General features: G+C 34.3%; 2 protein-coding genes across 2 annotated transcripts in view; both read right to left on the bottom strand.

The window, feature by feature from the left end:
- The window catches only part of LOC138941272 (glucose dehydrogenase [FAD, quinone]), a 266,478-nt gene extending 255,198 nt beyond the window's left edge, over nt 1-11,280 (bottom strand). The window contains exons 1-3 of the mRNA XM_070310786.1: nt 10,106-11,280; nt 9,681-9,751; nt 9,285-9,332 (exon numbers count right to left, since the gene is read on the bottom strand). The gene's annotated coding sequence lies outside the window, so the exon portion shown is untranslated. The remainder of the gene's footprint in view (nt 1-9,284; nt 9,333-9,680; nt 9,752-10,105) is intronic.
- A 9,330-nt stretch (nt 11,281-20,610) lies between these two features.
- LOC138941197 (uncharacterized) lies at nt 20,611-24,171 on the bottom strand. Its single transcript, XM_070310624.1, has 4 exons — nt 23,843-24,171; nt 23,112-23,433; nt 21,054-21,779; nt 20,611-20,842 (listed from the first exon to the last, which is right to left on the bottom strand). The coding sequence occupies exons 1-4, from the start codon at nt 24,078-24,080 to the stop codon at nt 20,788-20,790; spliced, it is 1,341 nt and encodes a 446-aa protein (XP_070166725.1). The 5' UTR covers nt 24,081-24,171; the 3' UTR covers nt 20,611-20,787.
- Nucleotides 24,172-24,300: the final 129 nt, after the last annotated feature.

The raw sequence follows: 24,300 nt of genomic DNA, 5'->3' as shown, positions 1-24,300 counted from the left end.
TATAATATAATATAGAATATAATATACAATAAGAGAGAATGGGGAAAATAAAATGTCATTTCTTGAAAAAACGATTAATGATAAGGTGAACATATTTTTGCATCCACCTGATACGGATTATCGCGCAACCCGTTGTACAATAGTTTATAACAAGGTATACAGTTGCACAGTTTACGTATGTTATACGTGAAAGAAAGTATGCGGGATAACGCGAAAGAATACGTACATGGGAAAGGTATGTAGGAGGCTGTAACGACTCTGACGTAACGACGTTCAAGGGACCAAGGCAACAAATTCATGCGCGGCGCGGGCGCAAAACTCTTCCGGTTTTTTTGCGAGTTACTTTATACACACTCGTGAGAACGCGCGAATGAGAATGGAGGAAAATTTAAAAGTTTTAATGAAGTGCTGCATCCGGGACGCTGCGCGGCCAGGTCCTTACAGCATACGGCTGTAAGCGCTCCAAGAGAGCGTCGAATTATTTTTTTCATAACTGCTCGACGCAACGAATACAGATTTATGAAAACATCATGCGCGCAAACGCAAACTGAATATTATTAGCAATAATCTCCCTTATCGTGAATTCGAGGAGTCGCGTTGTTTATACATCGATGTAAGATCAATGTTATAAAATAATATGTTAAACAAAATTGAATAATTATTATTAATATTATTATTAATTATATCATTATATTATATTATTATTTATATCTATATTCTAAAGTATATAATGTATATATAAACGAGAACGTAAATGAGAGAGGTCAATAAGATGCACCGACTAGCAAATAGATTTTTCCGCAAAATAACTGGAAAAACTCCTTATATCGCGAAAAGATGATATTGAAAATAAATCGATACAATCTGTCTTAGCCGATGTTCGGGCGCATTAATTACAGTCGCCGAATCCAATTAAATCCGGCGGTGCCGCGTGCTTCGCAAAGACAGCGCTCGTCCTGCGCGCTCCATTTCGCGGTCCATGGGATTGTGCGGAATAGGGGTCGATCGGCGGTAAAAGAGACGGGCGGGCCCATCGGATAAGGGTTAGGTGCGGTTCTCCCGCGATAGGGATGGGAAGAGAGAGAGAGAGAGAGAGAGAGAGAGAGAGAAAGCTTAAAAATATGATTTTAATACCACTGCTCTCCGAGGTCGCCGTATATCATGCTTTTGTCCGCCTACTATTGTCTCTATGCCGGACCCATACCCTTTCAAAACCGCCCTCTTCCACGTCCACGTCCAACCCAACGCTCTCCTCTTCCCCCTTTAGCGTCCCAACTGACCGAACCGACACCCTCGCGCCCTTCACCGCGTGTCACCCCTAGAGACAGGGGAAAGAGGGGAGGTACAGGAATCGTATCTCTCCGAAATATTCATAATTGGAGAATTTTCCCGCGGTCTAACATTCGAGACTCCGAGCAAGCCGCAAAGATTTTTAGTCGCAAGAGAAACATATCTTGTTTTTCGTATCTTCCATTGACGCCGTCGAGGCCGTTTGTCATGAAATTACGCGACATTATACTTTAGTAAGATAATACTTTAGTAGTGATGACGTAGACGCGCCGGGGAGAAAGTATAAAAAAGATCGCCTCAGTGCGGTTTTGCTTTTTGCCAGTAGAAGGAATTTAGAGATTCGCGGGCGTAATTTTTATTCGTTTTCAAGAGAGCTTAACGAGCGGCGCTCCGGCAAAAAGATTCTATAGGTTTTCCGCACGTTCGACTCTGGTTTTACCGAATCTTTCACCGTGTAATACTGCCGGGTTTACTGCGTACCCCGTCGCTGAACGAAATATTCTTTCGTTCCGATTCAATGATTTTAAAAAGTCGATATTTGCATCCCCGGATTTTTCACGTTTCGTTGTTTTTTGTTACTAATTTAAAAATTTCGCCAATTGTGCATGCTCTCGCTTTACATAGAACGTAGAATGATCAATTATTTGTAGATTAGATGTCTTTTTAAATATTTTGTCTTATTTTTATAATTTTGAGATAATCTAAGCATGTATTTGTGCTTTGAAATCAATTTTTTTTTTTTTTTTAACGATGAGTCGAATTTCAATAACACGATCTTTGAATGATGGAACCTTGAACGCCTATGTAGTTTTATGGAGATCTTTTGGAGCTAAATCGATGAACTACTCGAACGTATCTCTGGCCGCTCGTATATATTGTACGATAGGCCCGAGAATATTCTACATACCATAATTCTCAACTTCAATCCTGGGTTAATAATTCTTCAAAGTTTTCCGACACATTTTATGGACTCTATTTGCGAGAGATTAAATAATTAAAGCAAAAATAATGAAGTCAAAATGATATACGTCGAGTAAAAATTATGTATTGTTCATGAAGAAAATGTCTTGTTACATTATTTTTAACGTAACATTCCGCTATAAATTTTCTCATATTTTTAGTAATCTTGGCATCCGTATAAATATTACAAATAGATGCATAATAAAATATCCACGTATTTCTTTATAAATATAGACTGTACATCTTCTTGATATTATCGATGAGTGTAATTGAAAATATCGTATTGTATTTGTGAAATTTTCTTACAGTATATCTTATATTTCTATTATTACTTTGTATTTTTTTCATTTAAAAAAATAAAACTACTACGAGCTCTTTAACATTTTTTAAAATTATTATTAATTATTAAGAAATTATTGAAATTTTACAAGGTACTTAAATGAAATTTAACCGAGTACATTTAATATTTTCGTATTATATATATCGATAAAATATATAAAATATATAAAAATTATATAAAATATTTTAAAATGCCATATTGTTCTATGATTGCCATGATTTTTTAGGTAAATTTTAAAAGATAATTTTTTCCGTGCATGTGTAATAATACATAATAAAAATTATTATATATCAAGCTTATGTATAAATGAAACAAAATGGAGGAATAAATGGGGTAATAAATTTAGAGAGGGTAGATATAGCTAAACAGATAACGGCTATAAAGACATACGCGCGCCCCATATTAACCGTATATAAAATGGTCCCTATAGTACAATCAATTATTGTCAATCCGTAAATAAGTTTGGATAAGGAAAGAGGGAAGGGGATAAACAAAACGTAGCAGCAGGAGATAAGTAACAGTATTACGGAGTAAAAACGATATTATGTTTATTATCGCTACCATACTATTCACAACTTTACGTAAATAAAAAATCTATTTATTGATTTAATTGACACGATTATTATCGTGCATCAATTATCTTATATAATTGAAACGATACCTAGGATATTATTTAATTAGGATTGTCAAGCCAATTATAGAATTTTTAAATTATTAATACAGGAATACATTTTTCGTTTAACACTGTACATTGATTTGAATTTCCGCGTTCTCTCTATAAAAAAAAAAAAAAAAAACGACGCGTGTTATATAAATCTGTAGTAATAAGGGATGAAATTTGTGCTAGGGATTGCCCCTCGGAGAACAGCTAGCGGTTCCGACAATCTCGGTCACTAGTCGGTCCCCGGGGAACTTGAGTATCCCCGAATTATACACATCGAAGCTTCATCTTGTATACCGCGCGCGTCTCCGCGTTCCTTTCTCTATCTCTTGAATCTTAAAAGCAATAGGCGTCATAAATGCTTTTTTCAATTCATTTTCTAAATTTTCTAGGATTGAATGACGAAAAAGTGAAACTATATCATGGAAAATGATTTGCTTTTAGAAACGTCATAACGAACGATAATCTAAATATAAATCAATCGATGCTATCTAATATAGAACAGAGATAGGATTTAGCTGCACAATTCAATTTTCGTAGTTGATCCACCACTATCCTCTCCTCCTTACTCCTCGCGTGTTGGCAATCGCCGACACTCACAATCAACCTCAACAACACCCGTATCACAAGTGTAACGCGATCGTATAACTCTCCTAGATATTGCGTAGATCGTTAAATTTTTGTCATTCAATAAATTATTTTATTTTATTAATAATAAAAGTTATGTTTTCCCTACTGTTAGTCATGTGGATTTTCTACAATAATTTAACAGTCGATACCAACTTTGAACTTAAATAATTTTCGAACCGTTAAAACAATTATGCTCAAGTTCTGTACAGATACTCGGAAAAAATAGTAAAACAGTATACGAAATTTTGTGCTTTTATCGATATTTTGATACACGACACATATATCCTTAATTACGCTTTATTATTAATATGCGAATGGTAAGGAAGAACAATGGGTGCGTCAGTTACGAAAATTGAGCCGAAAGTTGCAACTAAATCCCATCCCTATAACGGAGGAAGATTATTAATCCGAGATCGAAAAGCGAGATGTATCGCTCGACTGTTTTCGGTACGAGAGAGAAATAGCAGCGCGATGCGAAAACTTTGTAACGCAGTACGCTAGACGTATTATAGGGAGCGTGTTGTCGAGAAAATCGCGGAGAAAAAGTAATCCCAACTTGCCGTATGCCCTTTGACGGCAAACTTTTTAGAACGTATTAAACATACGTGTCTCTTTAATTTAAGATAATTGCAATTTTCCTCTGTTGTGTCGAAAAAAAAAGACGGAAAGTATCGCCGGCGTACTATTTAATTTCCCGCAATTAGTCTTTTACAATCGCGTCCACACATATTATGACTTGGCAAACGCTAGATTGCAAACTGAAACATAATTTAAGAGAAAGATGCATCGTCCCTTCACCCTTTCACGTCGCGATCTCATTAAATCTTCATTGAATTCAATTTCTATAACACTCGCGACATGATAATCATTCCGAATATAATTGTATCGCGTAAAGGGAAGCACATTGGTCAGATATAATCGTTTATAATAATTACTAGATCCGCGAGCCTGTATTTTTTCCCTCCTTCGATCCGGTATTGTCGAGAATCTTTGCAAAAATGACGAATAAAAAATATCTTTAGCAAAAACATCTTGTGCGGATAGAGAGACGCATCGTGTACGTGGGGGAGACGAACGAGAACGTGTAATCACCGGGGTGTAACGCGTGCGTACAAACCTCGCCGGCTTCTACTCGCGCGATACGATGGGTACGGTTTCGTATTCGCACGGCTGGCTCGAAAAGGGAGGTTCCAGCAGTGGACTATAATTCTGCATTATCGGCGAGTTCACGGGCCAACGCATCTTCGCCCGCGGGGGGGTGAGAACGGGAGAAGGGGATGATGGCAAACGGTCGCGCTAACTCCCTCTCACCGCTCGCCGACACCTCCGACGTACTCTCGGTTACGGTCCCTCCATCTAAACAATAGACACTTTTGCGCGCGATTAACGCTTCGTTGATCGACTCTGTCGCTTAGATTCGCGACATTATCGGAGATAGAGAGAGATAGTCCGGACGCAAACCGACAGGAACATTGCGTAAGCTACATGATTAATTGACACACACATATAGAAAATCTTTTAATAAAAATATTTTATACGATCTCTTTAAATAAAGAAACTTTTGCTTTCGATGCGCGACTCGTTAATTCTTTATCGCTTTAATCTTCTCCCGTTATTTTGCTCGGATCTCTTTTTCTTTCTTGTCTGCTATTATCAGATAAATAGAATCAAGAATCATGCTTATATCTAAACGTTTGCTAATTTTCAGAGTGACCCTTAATGTTTCGAGGATAAGCGTTTTTTAATAACTAATATGTATAAGACATATTCCAAATTGCAGAGTAGTGTATTCTCGTATTCGATGCGATTACCGGCTCAAATCAGCAATTTTCTTGATATCGTCGATTTTCTCCCCAAGTAGAAAAACGCATCGGGCGAAGAATGACGCGAGACCGATGAGGGAGGGGGGGGGGGAAGGAAAAGAGAGTGGAAAGTTGCGGAGATGGGTGGCGACCCCGGTTAAGCATGATTTAAGGGTTGTTATCGGCGAACGGAGCTGCGGGTCGGCTTCGTCGTCCACGTCAGCGGGAACGTTGGTAACAATTCGAGCCATCCTCCCTCGAACCGGCCTTAAGTTCCCTCTCGCTTCCTCTCGGCTCGGCCTGTGCCTCCCTACTCCTCCCCCCCCCGTCCTTCATCACGCACACATTCCTCCCCGAAGGGAGCAGGCAGGCAGGCAGTCATTAACCCGGCGTAGCAGCCGGACCGGCCGAGATTGTCCGTACCTCCTGCCTCTTCGTCGGCCCGCACCCGGATCTATTAGATCGGCGCGCGGAGGCTGTGCAGTTACGCGGCGCGTTTGGTACGGTCGATGTATCGTCTATCTGGTTATGTTCACGCGCGAGTGCCTCGAGAGGCAATGGCGAGTGATGAATCGGTGATTAAGATGGGCTGTTCGCGATCGCCGTGCTCGCTCTCCCGAATCGATCGATTCGAGCGAGCGAGCGCACCTTTTGACTGGATGATGTCTGTTACGCGGGGATGTTTTTGACGTATCGAACGATGAAAGGCATATTCCTCGAGGGATCGGGAGTCTAGCGAATCGTAAAATATACGATACTTTTAGCATCGTGTAAAATTTTTATTCGGGGACAGAGAATGTTTGTTAAAAAAATATTTTTTTCCATCTCTAAAAAAAACATGTTATGTCGATACTCGCAGATATTGTTGCTTCTTTTTCGCAATACTGATTGATTATATCGATACTGCGCTATGCATTACTTCGTATCAATAAAAGGCTGAGCCGCGCATTCGACGATTCAAATATTAAGTATTACGTGTGTATAATTTTAATTTATTTGATTTTGAAAAAACGGCTAATTACAGTTAAGATCTAAATAATTTTATAAATAAAATGTGTGTGTGTGTGTGTGAAAAAATTAATTAACACTGTTAATAGGAAAATTATAGCAGGATAGACTTTCGTTTCTCAGAAATCAATTTTTTCTATGTCGGTATCACGTATCAAGATATTTCTAAGAGAAGAGATATTTCTCCAAGAGAAATATAAAAATATTTTCGAGCCCCTTTTTCTCAATTCTCTCGATTAATGTCTTTTTTGTTTCCATTTTATTCAAAAATATTAATATAATAAATATATAATAATTACGGTATCTCTCTTATTGTTAGTCTGACTCCTCCTCTTCCTCCTCCACTTGCCCGGCATGGGTGACCCTACCGGTAACTATTAGTGTTTTCGAATGAAACAAATTTAATCGCTTTAATTTATTATGAATATACGTTTGAGTAAATAAGTTTTAAGAGAATCTGATTAATATAAATATATGTACATTAATAATAAAACTAATATAAAGTACATCTCTCGTTTTTGTTGCTATTTAAATTTAAAGCATAAGATTTTACTTTACCCTGATTAATCGATCAAACGTTTACTCAAAGTATTTCATTGATTAATTTAATCATTTAAATATCCCTAATAATCAAGACGCGGAATATATGACGTCATTAATCGATCTCAGAACGTTCAAACTTGCTTCACGCGAAAACATTATATGTTAACGCCGGCATAGCTCTTAGGTTCATTAGAGAACTCAAACCTCCTTATCCGGCAAATGCCTTCGCTAAGGTCGAGATACTATCGAGAAGGAAAAATGTATGATCTGTTTCCTCTCTTTTTATGTCTCAGCTCAAGTTTTATTTATTTTAATACATAATAAATGATACAATGCATGGTATAATCAATTTAATCGTGATATTTATAAGATTTGAAGTGAAATTTTCCAAATTTATCAACGATTCTTTGATATGAAAATGCAAACTCTAAATTTATGAATATTTTTAAAATAAATAATATAGAAAAACTAATATTTAATAAATATATTAATTTAGAATTTCTATTATATTGTCATTATACAATACATATTCTTTCGGTAAATTTTCGTGTAATTTACAAAAAAAGAAAATTTTATATATAAATTATAGTGTTGTTAATACAATTATTATATAATTATGAGACAATATATTACAATATATAATTATATACAAATTAAATTATAATTGCAATTAATTAATACACAATTGTAATTAAGATACAATTGACAATTAATGATGTTATCAGCATCAGAAAGATATATATCCAACGCACGTACATCCAAAAGTTCAATATTATATAAATTGACCAATACAATAAATATATGTATAAGTTTTAATTTATAGAATAAAATATAACATGTATGTATTAAATTTTGTTGCATAACAAATGTTAGTTTCATTTACATAATAAATATAAATGTAATTTTTGACTTATTAAAAAAAGATGTATATATCGTATTTTTAAAATTTGTTATATTTAATTTTCATTTTCCTACAGTTCAATTTTTATTTTAAGTTGTAGAAAAATTAATACTTTTTAATTCTAGTTTTTTACTTTCAATTAGTCCTAATAACAGTCCTAATCCCTACTTCGCTGTTAAGCCAGCGGGAATTCGCGATTATCGAAATTTGAGGAAGAAATTTGTCCTAACCGCATGCCCTATTCGCGTGCCCTACTCGTGTGTCCTATTCGCGTGCCCTACTCGCGTATCCTATTCGCCCGTCCTACTCGCGTGCCCTAATAGAATGCACCGTATATTGCTTCCGTTGGGCCAGTTGGACCTACCTTTCGTTGAGATGTAGCTTCCATCTCTATCAGAGTGCAATGAAGGAGAGAAATTCCTTCCGTTGCCGGCTAATTATTATCGCCGGTGCATGAGCGTAATTTTAAGCTCGTTTATGGTCGTGAAACATCACGACCGTTTGTCATGCATTGTTTTAATATAATTTTACTTTAATTAATATAATGCCAAATTATTAATCAAAATTAATTGATTAAATTCTTATAATAATATCAAAATTAATTGATTGAATTTTTATATAATAATATAATATTATTTATAATAATATATAATTTATATTATAAAATAAAATTAATAAAACATTTATATTTTATATACTTTAATACATCAATAATTTGGCTCTATATCAATTAAAGCAAAACTACAATAATTGATATGATAATATAGATGAATGGGCTATGAAAAATTAGGATAAAATTGGCGCAATATGAAAATAAATTTTTACCATTTTATACAATTAAAAAAATTAATAGCGCCTTCTTCATTAAACAAATAAAATTTACCAATTGAAAAAAATATTTTATATTTCTGGCAAATTTTTATTTTAACTTATACTTCAAATTGTAATATATTAAATTGTAATATATAACTGTAATATATTTTAATTGAAAAAATCTATTGAAAGTTATTTTTTGTTTAATCTATTCTAGCCCATCCATTTTGAGGCAACGAATCTATCTACAATTTACAATTTACATTTGCATTTGCATTTACAATGTACAAATCTACGAATTCGTTATCTCAAAATAAAATTAAGTTCATCACTCACCGGCACTGATGCGCAACAGCGGAGTTGTTGGTCTTGAGGCTACGTTGTCTGTAACATACAAATATAAAATCTAAATTATAGCAGCGCTCAAAATATAATTAATATTTCAAAAAATTATTATTTTACGTGCTGAATTTTATATCCGATGCGTACGATAAGAAGCGAATACAAAAATACAAGACAATTTTATAAATTTTAGACTACTTTTTTTAATAATGGAATTTATTGCATTTATGTAATAGTATTACTACTTTTCTTTAATAATGGAATATATCGGACTTGTGTAAAAATCTTTCTTTCTAATTTTCTCTTGTTTAATTCATTTAAATAATGGGACTGAATTAATACGCGTAAATAATTTTTTTAACAATCAATATATAAATAACAAATACTTACCCTTGGGTTGCTCCGTTGGTGCAGGATGCCTCTCCTAGGCCTCCTCCTCCTCTCAGAATGTTAGGGTTGATCTGTAACATGCAAATAGAAGATCCATATTGTAGCAGCGCTCAAAATAATTAATATTTTTAAAAATTTATTATACACATTTTATATTCGATATCGTACAATAATATGCAGATTAATAAAATAATTTTAAAAATTTTGAAAAAAAACATTACTACTAATAATTTCATATATAAGCTATAATTTAAAAGTAAAAACTTTTATAAGATTATAGCTTTCGTATAAAAATCTTTTTCTCTAATTCTCTCTTGTCTAAATCATATAAATAAAAAGCCAAATTTCGCGATCAATTGTTTAAATTAAATTGTACGTAAATTTTACACAATTAGTAATTAATATACAAATAACAAATTACTTACCACAGGGTTGCTCCACCGATGCCCGATGCCTCTCCTAGGCCTCCTCCTCCTCCCAGGTTGATTTACACACGCGATACTTAAACGGCACTCCCGCACTTTTATTAAAAGATTACTTCCGCACTTGTACGCGCGATACTTTGAACGACACTCCCGCACTTTCGAATTTCGGTACGATCGAATCCCGCTTCACGTGAGAATCACACTTCGTGTCGACAAGTCGGGAATTCACCGATTACTTCGAGCAAAGGTTAAGCGGAAGCGGAAGAAGACGAAATCGATCGATGGAATAATCGCGAATGGGGTTCGCTCGACTCTTGACCCGCGCCTGCTCCCATCGAGGGCCGACTAGAACATCGTTAGGAACGATTTCATACGAACCACCAAGTCTCTATCATACAGACCGAGCCGGGTTTATCGTAAGGCTGGTAGACGGGTCGAGAATGAAGATACCCACCTTCTACGTGCTAACAATCTAGCATTTCGAAAGCGGGAGATCAACTTCTCTAGCGAGCGAAAATCGAACCTAATTAGAACAGCCGACTCCTCAGATGCCAAACATGTTAGTATTTCTACAATGTGCTGTTAGACGGTACAAGAGAAGGGACCCATTAACGATGATTCCAAAACAATCGACCGAACTCTAACCGATTCGGGCCGAACCGTTCGTCGGAGCAGAACGTGCCCTCAACAGCCGATTCTCGAACCGAAGTTCAAGATTAACCGCGCGAACATGCATCTATACTATGCACGAACATACGTTGCTACGCGGCCGGCATTCACCTCAGCCGCGATACTGAGGCGTTTTAACGTTGCGCCTACATTAATATATTAAATTTATTAATACATAAATATTTATATAATATATAATATTAATATAGAATTAATATTAACTGATATTAATATAAAATTAATTATATTAATAGGTATTAATATATTAACGATTGCAACGCTGAGAGACATCCCATTTAGTCGGCAACAAAGTATGATCCTCGGTTACAATCGTGAAAACGAGATAAAAGTCCAACGCGAAGACGCGACGACGCGAAAACGCGATACCGCGACAACGCGACGCATCGTTGCTCGTACGGCACGATGACGGCAACGACGACGCACTAAAGTGCGTTCAACGCACAAATGCGCGTGCCACATATGAGCCATTGTGCGACTCGTGGCAATGCTGTACGGACACGCGACGCGAAAGACGCGAAAGCCGTCCGCGACGCGATGACGGTACCGACGACGCGACAAGCCGTCCGCGGCACGATGACAGCACCAACGATACGACGAGCCGTCCGCGGCACGATGACAGCAACGACGACGCTGGGTACTTGGTTTCCCCTTCGCAGTAAACCTTGAGGACCCTTAGGACCTTAAGGCATACCGTCCAGGTACTGAAGCCACTCCACCACGTCAAGGTGTACCCATGGAGGGTTATTTTATACAATATATAATTTTGTGTAATACAATATAAAACTTAAGAGAGAGGAAAAATATACTTTATGTATAATTGAGAGATTAACTATATCGCATATATCCCTTTTTTCCTCGATTAAAAGAGATGCGATGTAAATATATCGTTACAACAATACTATCTCTATTATTGAATTATTTTGTTTTATTTCTTATTTTTAAAAGTTAATCAATTGTTAATTACAATAATCCTATCAAATTATTTTCCGATACATGTTGCGATTTCGTTTAAAAAAGGAATTTGATAATGTCTCGCGCTCTACTACCGTACTGTTCGAGTGTCGCCGTGCGACTGATAGACCATAATAATATCGTGCTAATGTTTACGCCGCCAAGGCCGTAATCCATGTTATTGATAATTTGGAGCCGAATATTTTGCGTACTATGACGTATATCGCGGAATATTAAATCGTACAGTATTTAAAAGTATTTTAAATTATTTACTTAAGAAACGATTAATAATATTACGGAGCTTATCGTTAATTACTCGGACGGATGCAATTCGACTATTTTATTGCGCGTTCTCGATCCGAATCATATTTAAATCGACGAAAAGTCAAACGATAAAGTATCGGACAAAATATTATTAAATTTGAAATATTTTTAAAGAGGTAATTATTCCTTATAAAGGAAGAAAAAGATCACGACAAAACAATAAATTACAATTTTGATTTTTGTCACTTCGACTCTTGTTTAAATGTATTTCGCGCGAAATACGCGCCTCAAAATTTATCGTTGCGATATAATTATGTATTATTTAAGATATTGTATATAAAATAAAAGATAATTAATTTTGTTTATCGTATTAAATTATTTTTCGATACATGTTGCGATTTCGTTTAAAAAAGGAATTTGATAATGTCTCGCGCTCTACTATCGTACTGTTCGAGTGTCGCCGTGCGACTGATAGACCATAATAATATCGTGCTAATGTTTACGCCGCCAAGGCCGAAAACCATGTTATTGATAATTCGCAGCCGAATATTTTGCGTGCTATGACGTATATCGCGAAATATTAAATCGTACAAGTATTTTAAATTATTTACTTATATAATAAACGATTAATAATATTACGGAGCTTATCGTTAATTACTCGGACGGATGCAATTCGACTATTTTATTGCGCGTTCTCGATCCGAATCATATTTAAATCGTCGGGAAGTCAAACGATAAAGTATCGGACAAAATATTATTAAATTTGAAATATTTTTAAACAGATAATTATTGCTTCTAAAGGAAGAAAAAGATCACGACAAAACAATAAATTACAATTTTGATTCCTGTCACTTTGACTCTTGGTTAAATGTATATCACGCGAAATACGCGCCTCGAAATTTATCGTTGCGATATAATTATGTATTATTTAAGATATATAAAATAAAAGATAATTAATTTTATTTATCGAATTAAATTATTTTCCCATACTTGTTGCGACCTCGTTTAGAAAAGGAATTTGATAATGTCTCGCGCTTTACTACCTTACTGTTCGAGTGTCGCCGTGACAATGATTAACCATAAGTAGTAATACCTTAATAATAGCGCGCTAATGTTTATGCCGCCAAGGCCGAATATCATGTTACTGATAATTCGCAACCGAAAATATATTTTGCGTATTATGAACAAGCGGAATAATAAACTATACAAATATTTTAAATTATAGATCAATTATTTAATAAATTAATATGTCTCGAAACTTATCGTCATTTTAATTATTCGGACCTGCGATTCGACTATTTTTTTATACGTTTTCAATCCGAATCATATTTAAATCGTCGAAAAGTTAAATGAAAAAGCAGAACGGACGAAATATAATTAAATCTTAATTATTTGTAGAGAAATAATTATTATTTATAAAGGGAAAGAAACATCGCGACAAAACAATTTACATTTACAATTTTGATATCTATCGTTTCAACTCTTGATTAAATGTAACACAAATACACATCACGCGAAATACGTGCCTGGAAATTTATTGTTGCGGTATAATTATTTAAAATATGTAAAAGATAATTTATATTTATCGTATCAAATTATTTCCCGATATTTATCGCGATTTCGTTTAGAAAGAGAATTTGACGGAGTGTCTCGCGCTTTACTACCTTACTGTTCGAGTGTCGCCGTGCGATTGATAGACCATAATACGTTAACAATAGCGTGCTAATGTTTACGCCGCCAAGGCCGATAACCATATATTATGTCTTGTATCAATTTTGGATCTTTCTGAGAAAAAACGATGCGATCTGAAAAAATATATACGAACCTAAAAGCGCGTATACCGTCCACTGAAGCCAGTCATAGCGCGATATAAATTTCTGATTATATTTTCTTTCCCGCAACAACACTTTTTTCAACAACAATATTACATTACACGCTTTAATATTAATAATGAATAACTTTATTGTAGAGAAATTACCTGAAATTCCTAATCTTCTTTAGTTTTACAATCGAAAATTCAAAGCTCATTGCGAGCAATACAACTAGATGCAACGAAATACGTTTCGCGAACGCGGGAACGATAAACTGCGAATTGCTCGCTTTGTCGCGAACCATATTCAAATTTTTTAAATCGTAGTTATTTTCATAATAGGTGCTAAAATTATTGTAAGCGGAGAGAAGCCTGCAATTTTTTATAACATGTTTTTTCTAATTGATAATTAATTTTTATATTTATGAATTCATTATTTCGATGCATTTGTGCGCACCGATACACATTAAAAACTATTTTATATAAATTTATTATAATGTCAAACAAAAAAGTGCTCTTATTTAATATATAAAAATTTTTATAAAACTTTAATATTTCCTATATTTTTAAACGTTTTAAATATATTTCTTATATTTTTGAAATAATTTTACTTTATTAATAAAATTTTTGCGAATGAAATGACAAACGCAACATTATTCGGATAAATTTTGAGATAGATACAAACGTAAAAATCAGATAAATATTTTTTTTTCTTATTTAACAATAAGTAAAAATTATTCAAATTATATTGTTTTTGTTGTCATTTTAATCATAATAAACAAAAAGTATATACGAACCTAAAAGCGCGTATACTGCCCGCTGGAGCCAGTCATGGTATAAATTTTCGATTATATTTTATTTCACGCAATAACTTCTCAAGAATATTACATTACACGCTTTAATACTAATATAATGAACAACTTTATTGTAGAGAAATTATAATATTATAAATTAATACTTTGAAAAATATATTTCAATACATATTAAAAAATCTATTAAAAGTTATATAATTTAATCTATATATCTCTTCTAACCCATCCATTTCGAGGCAACGAATCTATTTATAATCTACAATCTATATTTATATCTACAATATCTACGAAATCCGTTACCTCAAAATAAAATTAAGTTCATCACTCACCGGCACTGATGCGCACAACAGCGGAGTTGTTGGTCTTGAGGCTACGTTGTCTGTAACATACAAATATAAAACTCAAATTATAGCAGCATTTACAATATAATTAATATTTCATACGGAATATTTTATATTCGACGCATACAATGCTAATTGTAAGAAGCTCTTTATAGATCATAAAAAGATTTTTCTTCATATAGAAATTTTTATAGAATTTATGTAAAAGTCTTTCTTTTTAATTTTTTTTTCTTTAATTTATTCAAATAAAAAGATGTAATTATGATGCGCGTACGCGGTTTTTAACAACTAATATACAAATAATAAATACTCACCCTAGGGTTGCTCCGCTGGCGCAGGATACCTCTCCTAGGCCGCCTCCTCCTCCTCCTCCTCCTCTCAGGTTGTTAGGAGGTTGTTACATTGATCTGTAGCATAGAAATAAAAAATCCAGATTGTAGCAACGCTCAAAGTAATTAATATTTTTAAAAATTTATTGTACGCATTGAATCTTATATTCAATGCATATAATAATAAACAGATCGATTAATAAAATAATTTTATAAATTTTGAAAAAAAGAAAGAAACACTACTCATAACTCTAATAATTTCATATAAAAGTTATAATCTAAAAGAGTATAAAATTTTACAAGATTATAGCTTTCATACAAAAATCTGTTTCTTTAATTTTCTATTGTTTAAATCATACAAATAAGGAATCAAATTACGCGATTAATTGCTTAATTTAAATTGCACCTATGCAATTAATAAGTAATTAATATACAAATAACAATTTACTTACCACAGGGTTGCTCCACCGATGCCCGATGCCTCTCCTAGGCCTGCGAAAGACGCGAAAGCCGTCCGCGACACGATGATGGCACCGACGACGCACTGCGACTTTATTGCTCGAATATCGCCGCGCGAATGATAATATATGTAAGAAAGGAACTTGAGCGTCTCGCCCCACTACAGTTCTATTCAAGTGTCTAAATGATAACAAGACCGTGATACATAAACAATGTTTACGCGCGCCAATGTTTACGTCGCCAAGGCCATATACCATGTAAGGTATTATTCTAATTCGCTGTCGAAATATTTTATGTACTATAAAATATATATACGAAATATTAAATTATATAAATATTTTAAATTGTAAATCAATGATTTATTAAACGATTAATGTATCACGGAGCTTATCGTTATATTAATTATTCGATTTTGCGATTCGATTGTTTTATAGCACGTTCTTAATCCAAATTATATCTAGATCGTCGAAAAATCAAATGCTAAAGCATCGTGGACAAAATATATTTGACTCTATTTCTTGTTAAAGAAATAATTATTGTCCGTAAAAATCGCAACAAAATAATAATTTATAATTTGCTTCTCTATTACTTTAATTATTATTTGATTAAATGAATAAATTACGAAATATGTGATTCGAGATCTATCATTGTGATATATTGTATATATGTAGTTATATATATTATTTATAAATGTTAATTAACTATTAATTATATTATAATAGCAAATAATTTCCCGATATTGATCGCGATCGCGTTTAGAGAAAAAATTCGACGGAGCGTCTCGCACGATTATTTTCCTGCTCGATTGTCGTCGCGCGAATGATAACAGAGTCATGGCACGTAAATGATAGCGCTTCAATGTGTACGCCGCGCCGCCAAAGTGAATTTTATATTGTATAAAGTATATATTTTTTTTTAATTAATTTTAAATATTTTAAAAATAAATTTTTTCGCAATTCCGGTTTTTTTTTTATCTAGAGTTCTGGGTAGCATCCCACGAAATATAAAAGAAACTCTTAACGCTTAATTCTTATGCTGCAATATTGCAGGAGATATCGCGATTTTTTAATCATTTTTATCTATTATTATTTATAAAAACTAAATTGCGCATTTTATAATATTTTATATATAACACACACACACACACACACACACACACACACACACACACACACACACACACACACACACACACACACACACACACACACACACACACACACACACACATATATATATATATATATAATATTCTAATAATATGCCGTAAGCAGACAAAACAAGACTCCAAAATAAACTAACTTTCGACTAATTAAATATCATTAATATCGAAGGCCGGATTATTGCCGGGAAAAGATGCTTGTCGTCATTTTAAAATAACTTTGATATAAAACATCGAGTAACTGTGCTGAATCAAAAGGCGATTCTGTTCTAGGATTAAGTTTAGAGATATTTTTAAACGCGAATAAATAATCTTCTGTGAACAATAGCGAACTCTGTCAATGCGATTCTGCTCTCTTAAATGGAATCAGTGTGTGTGTGTGTGTGTGTGTGTGTGTGTGTGTGTATATATATCATCTTTGATAAACAGCGGTTTCATTAAAAATATAGTATTGCAAATAGTAAAATCTTGTGAAAAAAATTAATTAATAATTGATCTTTCAGTAAAAATCTGATCTTTGGTGAAATCTTGCTACTTCTTCAAACAATGACATTTTCACTGATTCATTTTTCAAGAGAGAGGTGTTGACGATAAAATCGTGCGGCACGAGATATTCTCCCGTTACGGAGTAAAATAACGAAACCGTAAAAAGTAACTGAAATATTACCCTTGCTTTTATCCGACGACTCTCACAATCTCTCGGCTGGTCTTTGCTGAACGCGATACGAAGCTTGGAGCTAATTTCCATGCCGGAGTTATAAAGAGACTAGCGCGAGTAAGGGAAATTGGGCAAAGCAAGGAAAATTACTATAATCAACCCTGTGATATATAAGTAACAATTATCATCGCATTGCGATGTCTTTAAGGCCTGTATTTGCAGTCGTTACTTGAATCTCAAAAGTTTCGAAAGCGTATCAGATGAGATCTCTAAGATAGAGTTCTATATCATAAAACGTAGACCCGCTCAATAATTACCTTTTTAGTAGAAATCAAAATAAAATTATGTATTCAGCTAAAAAGCTAAAAGATCACTCGTATTAAATTTGATTATCGCATATCATTATATTTCTGATGTGCGGATTTTGTTATACATTAATTATAATATTATCGTAATTAATCATCATTTATTAATTAGCTGTATATTAAAATGCATTGTTATGTTAAAGCTAATAAAACGATTATTTCGACGAATAAACGCGATAGAAGAATCGAAAATACGTAGATATCGTAATTAAATTGATACATATATTGTATACGCTATATTAATAATTCCTGTATTTCTTTGTCAATAATATTAATATCTGCTTATCTTTTTATCAATGGGTAAATTAGAAATCGAGTGTGAAAAAAAAGCAAAATAAATATAATATTGTGTATTTTGTAGGAATACAAGACGAACAAATTTAAATTGTCAAAGCTATTAAGAGAATTTTCAAAAAATAGATAAGATATCAAAACAATTTAATAGTGCAAGAGACGGTATACACACACACACACACACACACACACACACACACACACACACACACACACACACATACACATCAACTAAAATTCAAAGAATCATGATTTCAATAATTTTATTTCCTAGAACACGCGATAGTTTAAACGTTTAAAATCAGCACAGTATCAAAAGAATCAGCAAAGAAATGGTACGATATAAAATTGGGAGTCCAAAAATTTTTGAAGTTAAATATTGATCTGTGAAAAATTATTCTTAAAAGTGAGAAAAGTATTAGGAAAATATAATCAGCAAATAAGGGACAACTTTTTGCCGTTGTCTCTATCAACTATCGGTATTTATGGATAGTCGATAGTTAGAAAAATGAAATTTACTAATGTTGATATTTTGCAAATCATTAAAATTTAAATTTCCGATAATCGAAAAAGATAATCCAGAAAATATAGTCAAAAGAAAGATAGTACGTAAACTAAAATTTCAAGAATCGTAATTTCAAGGTTTTCCAAAAGTTGTAAGCTAACAATTTGAACGAAGAAGAGACAAATTAGGTCTTGCTGCAATCCAATCTTATTATAAATAATAGCTTATACAACTTCTAACTAAAAGTATAACTGAAAGCGGCATAAGAAATATGAACTCTGAAAGAATGATAAAATCCAGAGAGATAAATTGGCAATTGGTTTTTCTCTCGAAGGATAAGCGCTTCCTTGCTTTTCGATGTTTTTATTCTTCTTAATAAATCAATAGAGTTGAAAAATTTCCCAATCTTTTATTATCATTATCATATTTTCTATAATAGATTGGAAAATTCTTTAACTCTGTCGATTTATTAAAAAAAAATTATACTATAAATATACTATATACGCGATTATATTATAAATTTTTCTAAAATTTATTAAGACTCTGCAATTTTTTAATCAAAAATTGTGCTATATTTTCGATGCAAAACTCCTTTATCTAAGAAGAAGAGAAATTATACACTCGGTCAAAGGGCGAGAGACCACCGGACAAACACAGTGCACACCGCGCAAACGCGAGAAGAATTTCCGAATGCTGTAATATCCGATTCGGCGACATTGCGCACATCCGCGTGAGCCGCTATTGAATTTATTATTATGCATTTATGTAGATTGAAATTAATATTAGGAGCGAGTGGAATCCCCGCGCGTCTAGCAGCGATTCCGAACAGTGATTCCATGGAAATCCCACGATTGAATTCGCGGTCATGATTAGTTTCTCAGCTTACTTTTCTCCGCACCTTCCGTTCCTGCGCGTCCTTACAAGCGTCTCTTATAAGTTTCAAACTTCTTTATCGTGTTTCCGATTGATCCGCGCGTTCTATTATTAAAAGTAATGTTTCTCCGTCAATATTTTGCCGATGCCTCCGCTCTTTCGCTCGTTTCAATTTTCCCTTACATTTATTAAATTAATTCAAGAATCTCTATTTATAAATTCCGAATGGCGTTCCGGACGAAACGTTTTTTACTTTCATTCGCGGGCAGTAAAATCAGCCGTAATTCATTTGCTCGCCGCTATTTCGTAAATTAGCCCTCGCGTTTCGCGTTAATCGAGATGCGACGATAAAACCGCGTGTGATCCGCTTTTATTAAACTCTCGACTCGCCCCAACTCGCCGTAACTCGGTTGCAATTGTTACCGATGCCGAATATATAATGCCGCGTATACTATGGCATAAATTCTGATCCTTATGGGGCCGCGAATTCTTCGTATATATTTCCGCGTGCAACATGTGCGGGATAGACGACGATATTTCTTCAGTATCGAGAATAGATATATTGAAACGTCGTGGAGCGATCGTACGTGCCACCCTCGATTGAACGTGTTCCACGTTCTATGGAAGTAACTGTGCTTTGAGGGAACAACAGATAACAGGAGGGAGGGGAGATATTACAAGAAGATAAAATAAATAAACCATTATATGATTTACATTACGCAATTGTATAGGATGGGATTGAATTTTCGAGCAATCTCTTTCGCAATTGATCGATTTTAATTATATCTAACATGCTGTAACGTTGTTTTTTGCCACGAATGTTTCCACGCATCCTGTATAATAATACATTTAAATCAATCGCTTCAATGGAAATGGGAGGGAAGAAGTATATACATATATATATATATATAATTTGTCGTATATGAATTTATACTAGCGTGCAAAATCGACGATATAAAAATTGTTTGAAACCATTTCGTGCAAATGTCGCTCGTACGAAAATAACGCTGGAAAATATATTGAAAGATCAATTTTATTGAGATTTGCCGCGAAATATATGCGAGCGTTGTCCGTTTAGCGAAGCTCGACCCGTCGAATAATAAAATCACGGAAGAACGTTGCACAAAATGCCGAAATGACATGTATCGCGTTACTTATCGGTCATCCTGTCACTTTTTTCCCTCGCGCTTGATCGCGATGTTATTTCTGTCGCTCGTATATTTTCTGAAAATAGAGAAGAAAAATCGTTATTTCAAAAATTCTATCCGATTGGAAAACTTATTTTCAAGAAAGAAAAAATATATATTTAAGAAAGATAAAAAAATGGAGATTATGCGTCACATTCGATCAAGTTCTCCACTACATTCTGCGAAACATAATATCTCGATTTTTTAGATTAAAAGATAATCTGTCGTAACGTGAAAAGATCACTCACTTAACGCCTGCTTCGTTTTTCTCGACGCCGTAAAATTGCCTCAAGTTTTCGTGAACATCGCCATCTGATTTCGCGTGTTTTCGCGACTTCCGGAGGCTCGTCCTGAACCCGTTTAATCTTCGCATTCGATGAACTCGCTTTGCGACGCCGGGGATAGTTGCCGGTGCATTCGTAGGGAACGTCACGTATCTCCAGAACTCGTTCGTCGACGGTGATATCTTGGTGCGATATTTCCCGTAATCGTCGATCTCGTTACCCGTTCGAGCCGCACGCTCGGTATACTTTGCCTTATTCCTCAAGATTTCGAAAACTTGGCTGCGATTCGGTTGCTTGCGCGCGATATCGTTCAAAGACTGCTTCAAACAATTATCGTGTACCTTAAAAGTGGCATTTTTCGCGTTCAGGGCATTGCCAGAACGATAAGGCATAAGATCGGTCGACGACGCGACCTTTTGATATCTCAATCTGATCTCGAACGGGACGACACTGTTCGCATCACTGGAGCTCGAAAAGTTCTCCGCGGTCGCGATCTCGATTCCCATAGTGTGCGATTCTACTCTCGAATGATCATTTTCGACAGGTACTGTTATCGGGAACGACTGCGAATCATGAAGAGCCACGTCGTTACTCCAAGTTTCATTTATCCAGTCGCTGTTGTTCGAACTAAGCATCAGTTTATCGACGTCATCCGAGACGATAGTCTTCGTTTCTTTTCTCAGAGATTTGCTGAAATCATGTTATCGAATTGGTGTCTATTTTTGTCTCATTGTACAAACAGATTTTTCTTGACCGAATAAGAAAGCAGATTTTTCCTCTATCGAAATAAACGTGATTCGCACTCTCTTAAATTGAATCAATGTCGCTGATTAAAACGGAGCCGCAAAATTTTATTGAAGATAAGTAAATATTTTACTGATTTTCCCTCATTCAATAAGCATTTACGCTTTGCACAGTAAAATTTCACTGAAAAATCAATAATAATCGTACATATTATTTGCAAGATATAATTTTTAAAGCTTTTTTATTTATTTTAAATTGCTGTTTTTAGAAAAAAAAACAAAAAAACTCACATATATACACATCTGGGATAAAAAGCACGTATAACTACAATAGTATTCAAAAATTGAGTATTATATACATGCATATTACACTTTTTTAAGATTTGTGCTAAATTTATTAAAATAAATAATATTCTTAATCAAAAAACTCAAATTTTTCTTTAATAAAAAATATTACTCAACAAATTTATCATATATAATATTATAATATGTAAGACGTACATACGTTTAAAAATATTAACGATAATTAAAATTATCGCTATACTGATTTGCAATACTACACTTATAATTGAGATCATCAGTGACTATTCTCTGCTTTTCAATGATAATACTTCACTGATTTCATTTAAGAGAGCAACTTTACAATTCGGACATCTTTATAGATATTAGCACGACAATCGAAAAATAAAAAAATGACCAAAAAAATCAAAGTAAAGCAAGACACGGTAGAATATCTTGCGCCGTAAAACTTCGTGGCTCTAAGACCGGTAATGGCAGCGATCCGATAAATTCATCATCCAGAACTTCTCTCGCTGTCTTTAGTTCCTCTCTCTCTCTCTCTCTCTCTCTCTCTCTCTTAGCTTAAATCCTAACTTAAATAGACGCGAAACGTGTACTGGACTAAGTTCGAGGGAGTTTGATTACAAGAGAACGTGTCTCCGACTGCACTTACCTTGGGCAAATAAGCTACTGCTGAATTGTTAAAGCTCATTTTCAAAGAATCACGCGATTCTCGCACTCGCCAAGTTTTCACGAAACTTTCGTCACGCTCGGCAAATCAAATATTTACGCAACGTATGTTACTTCAACGTATATATGTAATCGCTCGCGACAAGAGTCACCAATTATTTGGAGAGACAAGTATTACAATATTGTATTGCGGTATATATATATATATATATATATGTAATCTCGCTGCCGAAATCTCATGAAACAGCCATTTCGTAAAGAAAGAGACGCGAATCGGAATTTATCGAAAGATTCACCTACGAAGACTTACTCTCGAATCACATCAGAATCCGTCGCGTCGAAACGTTCCTCCATTTGATAATAAGCGACTATTAAAATGCGCATCAGTCGAACGAGTTTACGCTTGATAATCGACCCGTCTGGCTGAGCTTCTTGAAGCAGCAACAACCTGGACCAGTCCGATTTCAACGTGCCAAAAGGCAAAGCAGAGATCGGACATTTAAATCCAGCGACCATCATTTTCACGGTAGGTACATCCGTGAGATTTAATTTCGACAAATGATCATCGATCTCATTGCTATCAAACTGAACCAGATCCGAACAGTGATCAGAAAAGCTATCGACATATCTCGCTACAAAGAAAAGGAAAATTAATTACATAGCCAATTTTCCTCGTACAAACCGCCTGAAATCTTAATATTATGTTTAAAAAATAGAGAAAACGTATAGAACTGTCAAAATCTCAATAATATATAATTTTCAAATCTTTCACATTAATTCAAAACGGAAATAAATTCTTTAATTCCATCATTTAAACTTAATTATAATAGCGAGATGCGCGTGTTATAATTCGTTAATCTTCAAATATTGACGCAATATTTTCGGAAAATATACGTTTTTTTATATAATACATAAAACAGAAATTTTGAATAGTAATATAGAATTTTGTACGACGATAATATATAATAGTCGTCTATAATATAATTAAAAATTAGTATAAAACGTAGAGTATAAAACGAGATATCTGGTACGCATACTAACCGTTAATAAAAATAATCGCCGAGTAGAGGAAGAGAGGAATGTGCAGCAGCGTGTACGACGGCATTTTTGCGTGGACTGATCGCTCGAGCGACGGATTCATATATATATTCCGTTTCGTTAAGATCGGCATTTTTTTTAAACACACGTTAGCACGATTGTTGGTGCGCGCGCGAACTCGTGAAATACGTATATAAGGCAATTCTTTGCTTCCTTCTTCTGTAAAGCGAGAACGTTGCATACTTGATGCCGTGCGAGATTGGCGCGATAATGTCCGGGAATGCAAGTCTTTTCGATGCTATTATATGCAGTACGGATTTAGCGTATATTCACAAAATCGCAGAGTTATTAATCGTTAATAAAGTATCTGATCTCGAATTATATTCGAATAATTTATTCGAATGTCGAGATTAGATACTTCAACGCGCTCTCTTAAACTTGATCAGTGAAAATGTCATTGA

The sequence above is a fragment of the Polyergus mexicanus genome, unplaced genomic scaffold (genome assembly GCF_030449975.1).
Source record: "Polyergus mexicanus isolate NDT 795.1 unplaced genomic scaffold, iyPolMexi1.0 SCAF_18, whole genome shotgun sequence".
Classification (NCBI taxonomy): Eukaryota; Metazoa; Arthropoda; class Insecta; order Hymenoptera; family Formicidae; genus Polyergus; species Polyergus mexicanus.
This window is presented reverse-complemented; position numbering and strand designations above follow the sequence as displayed.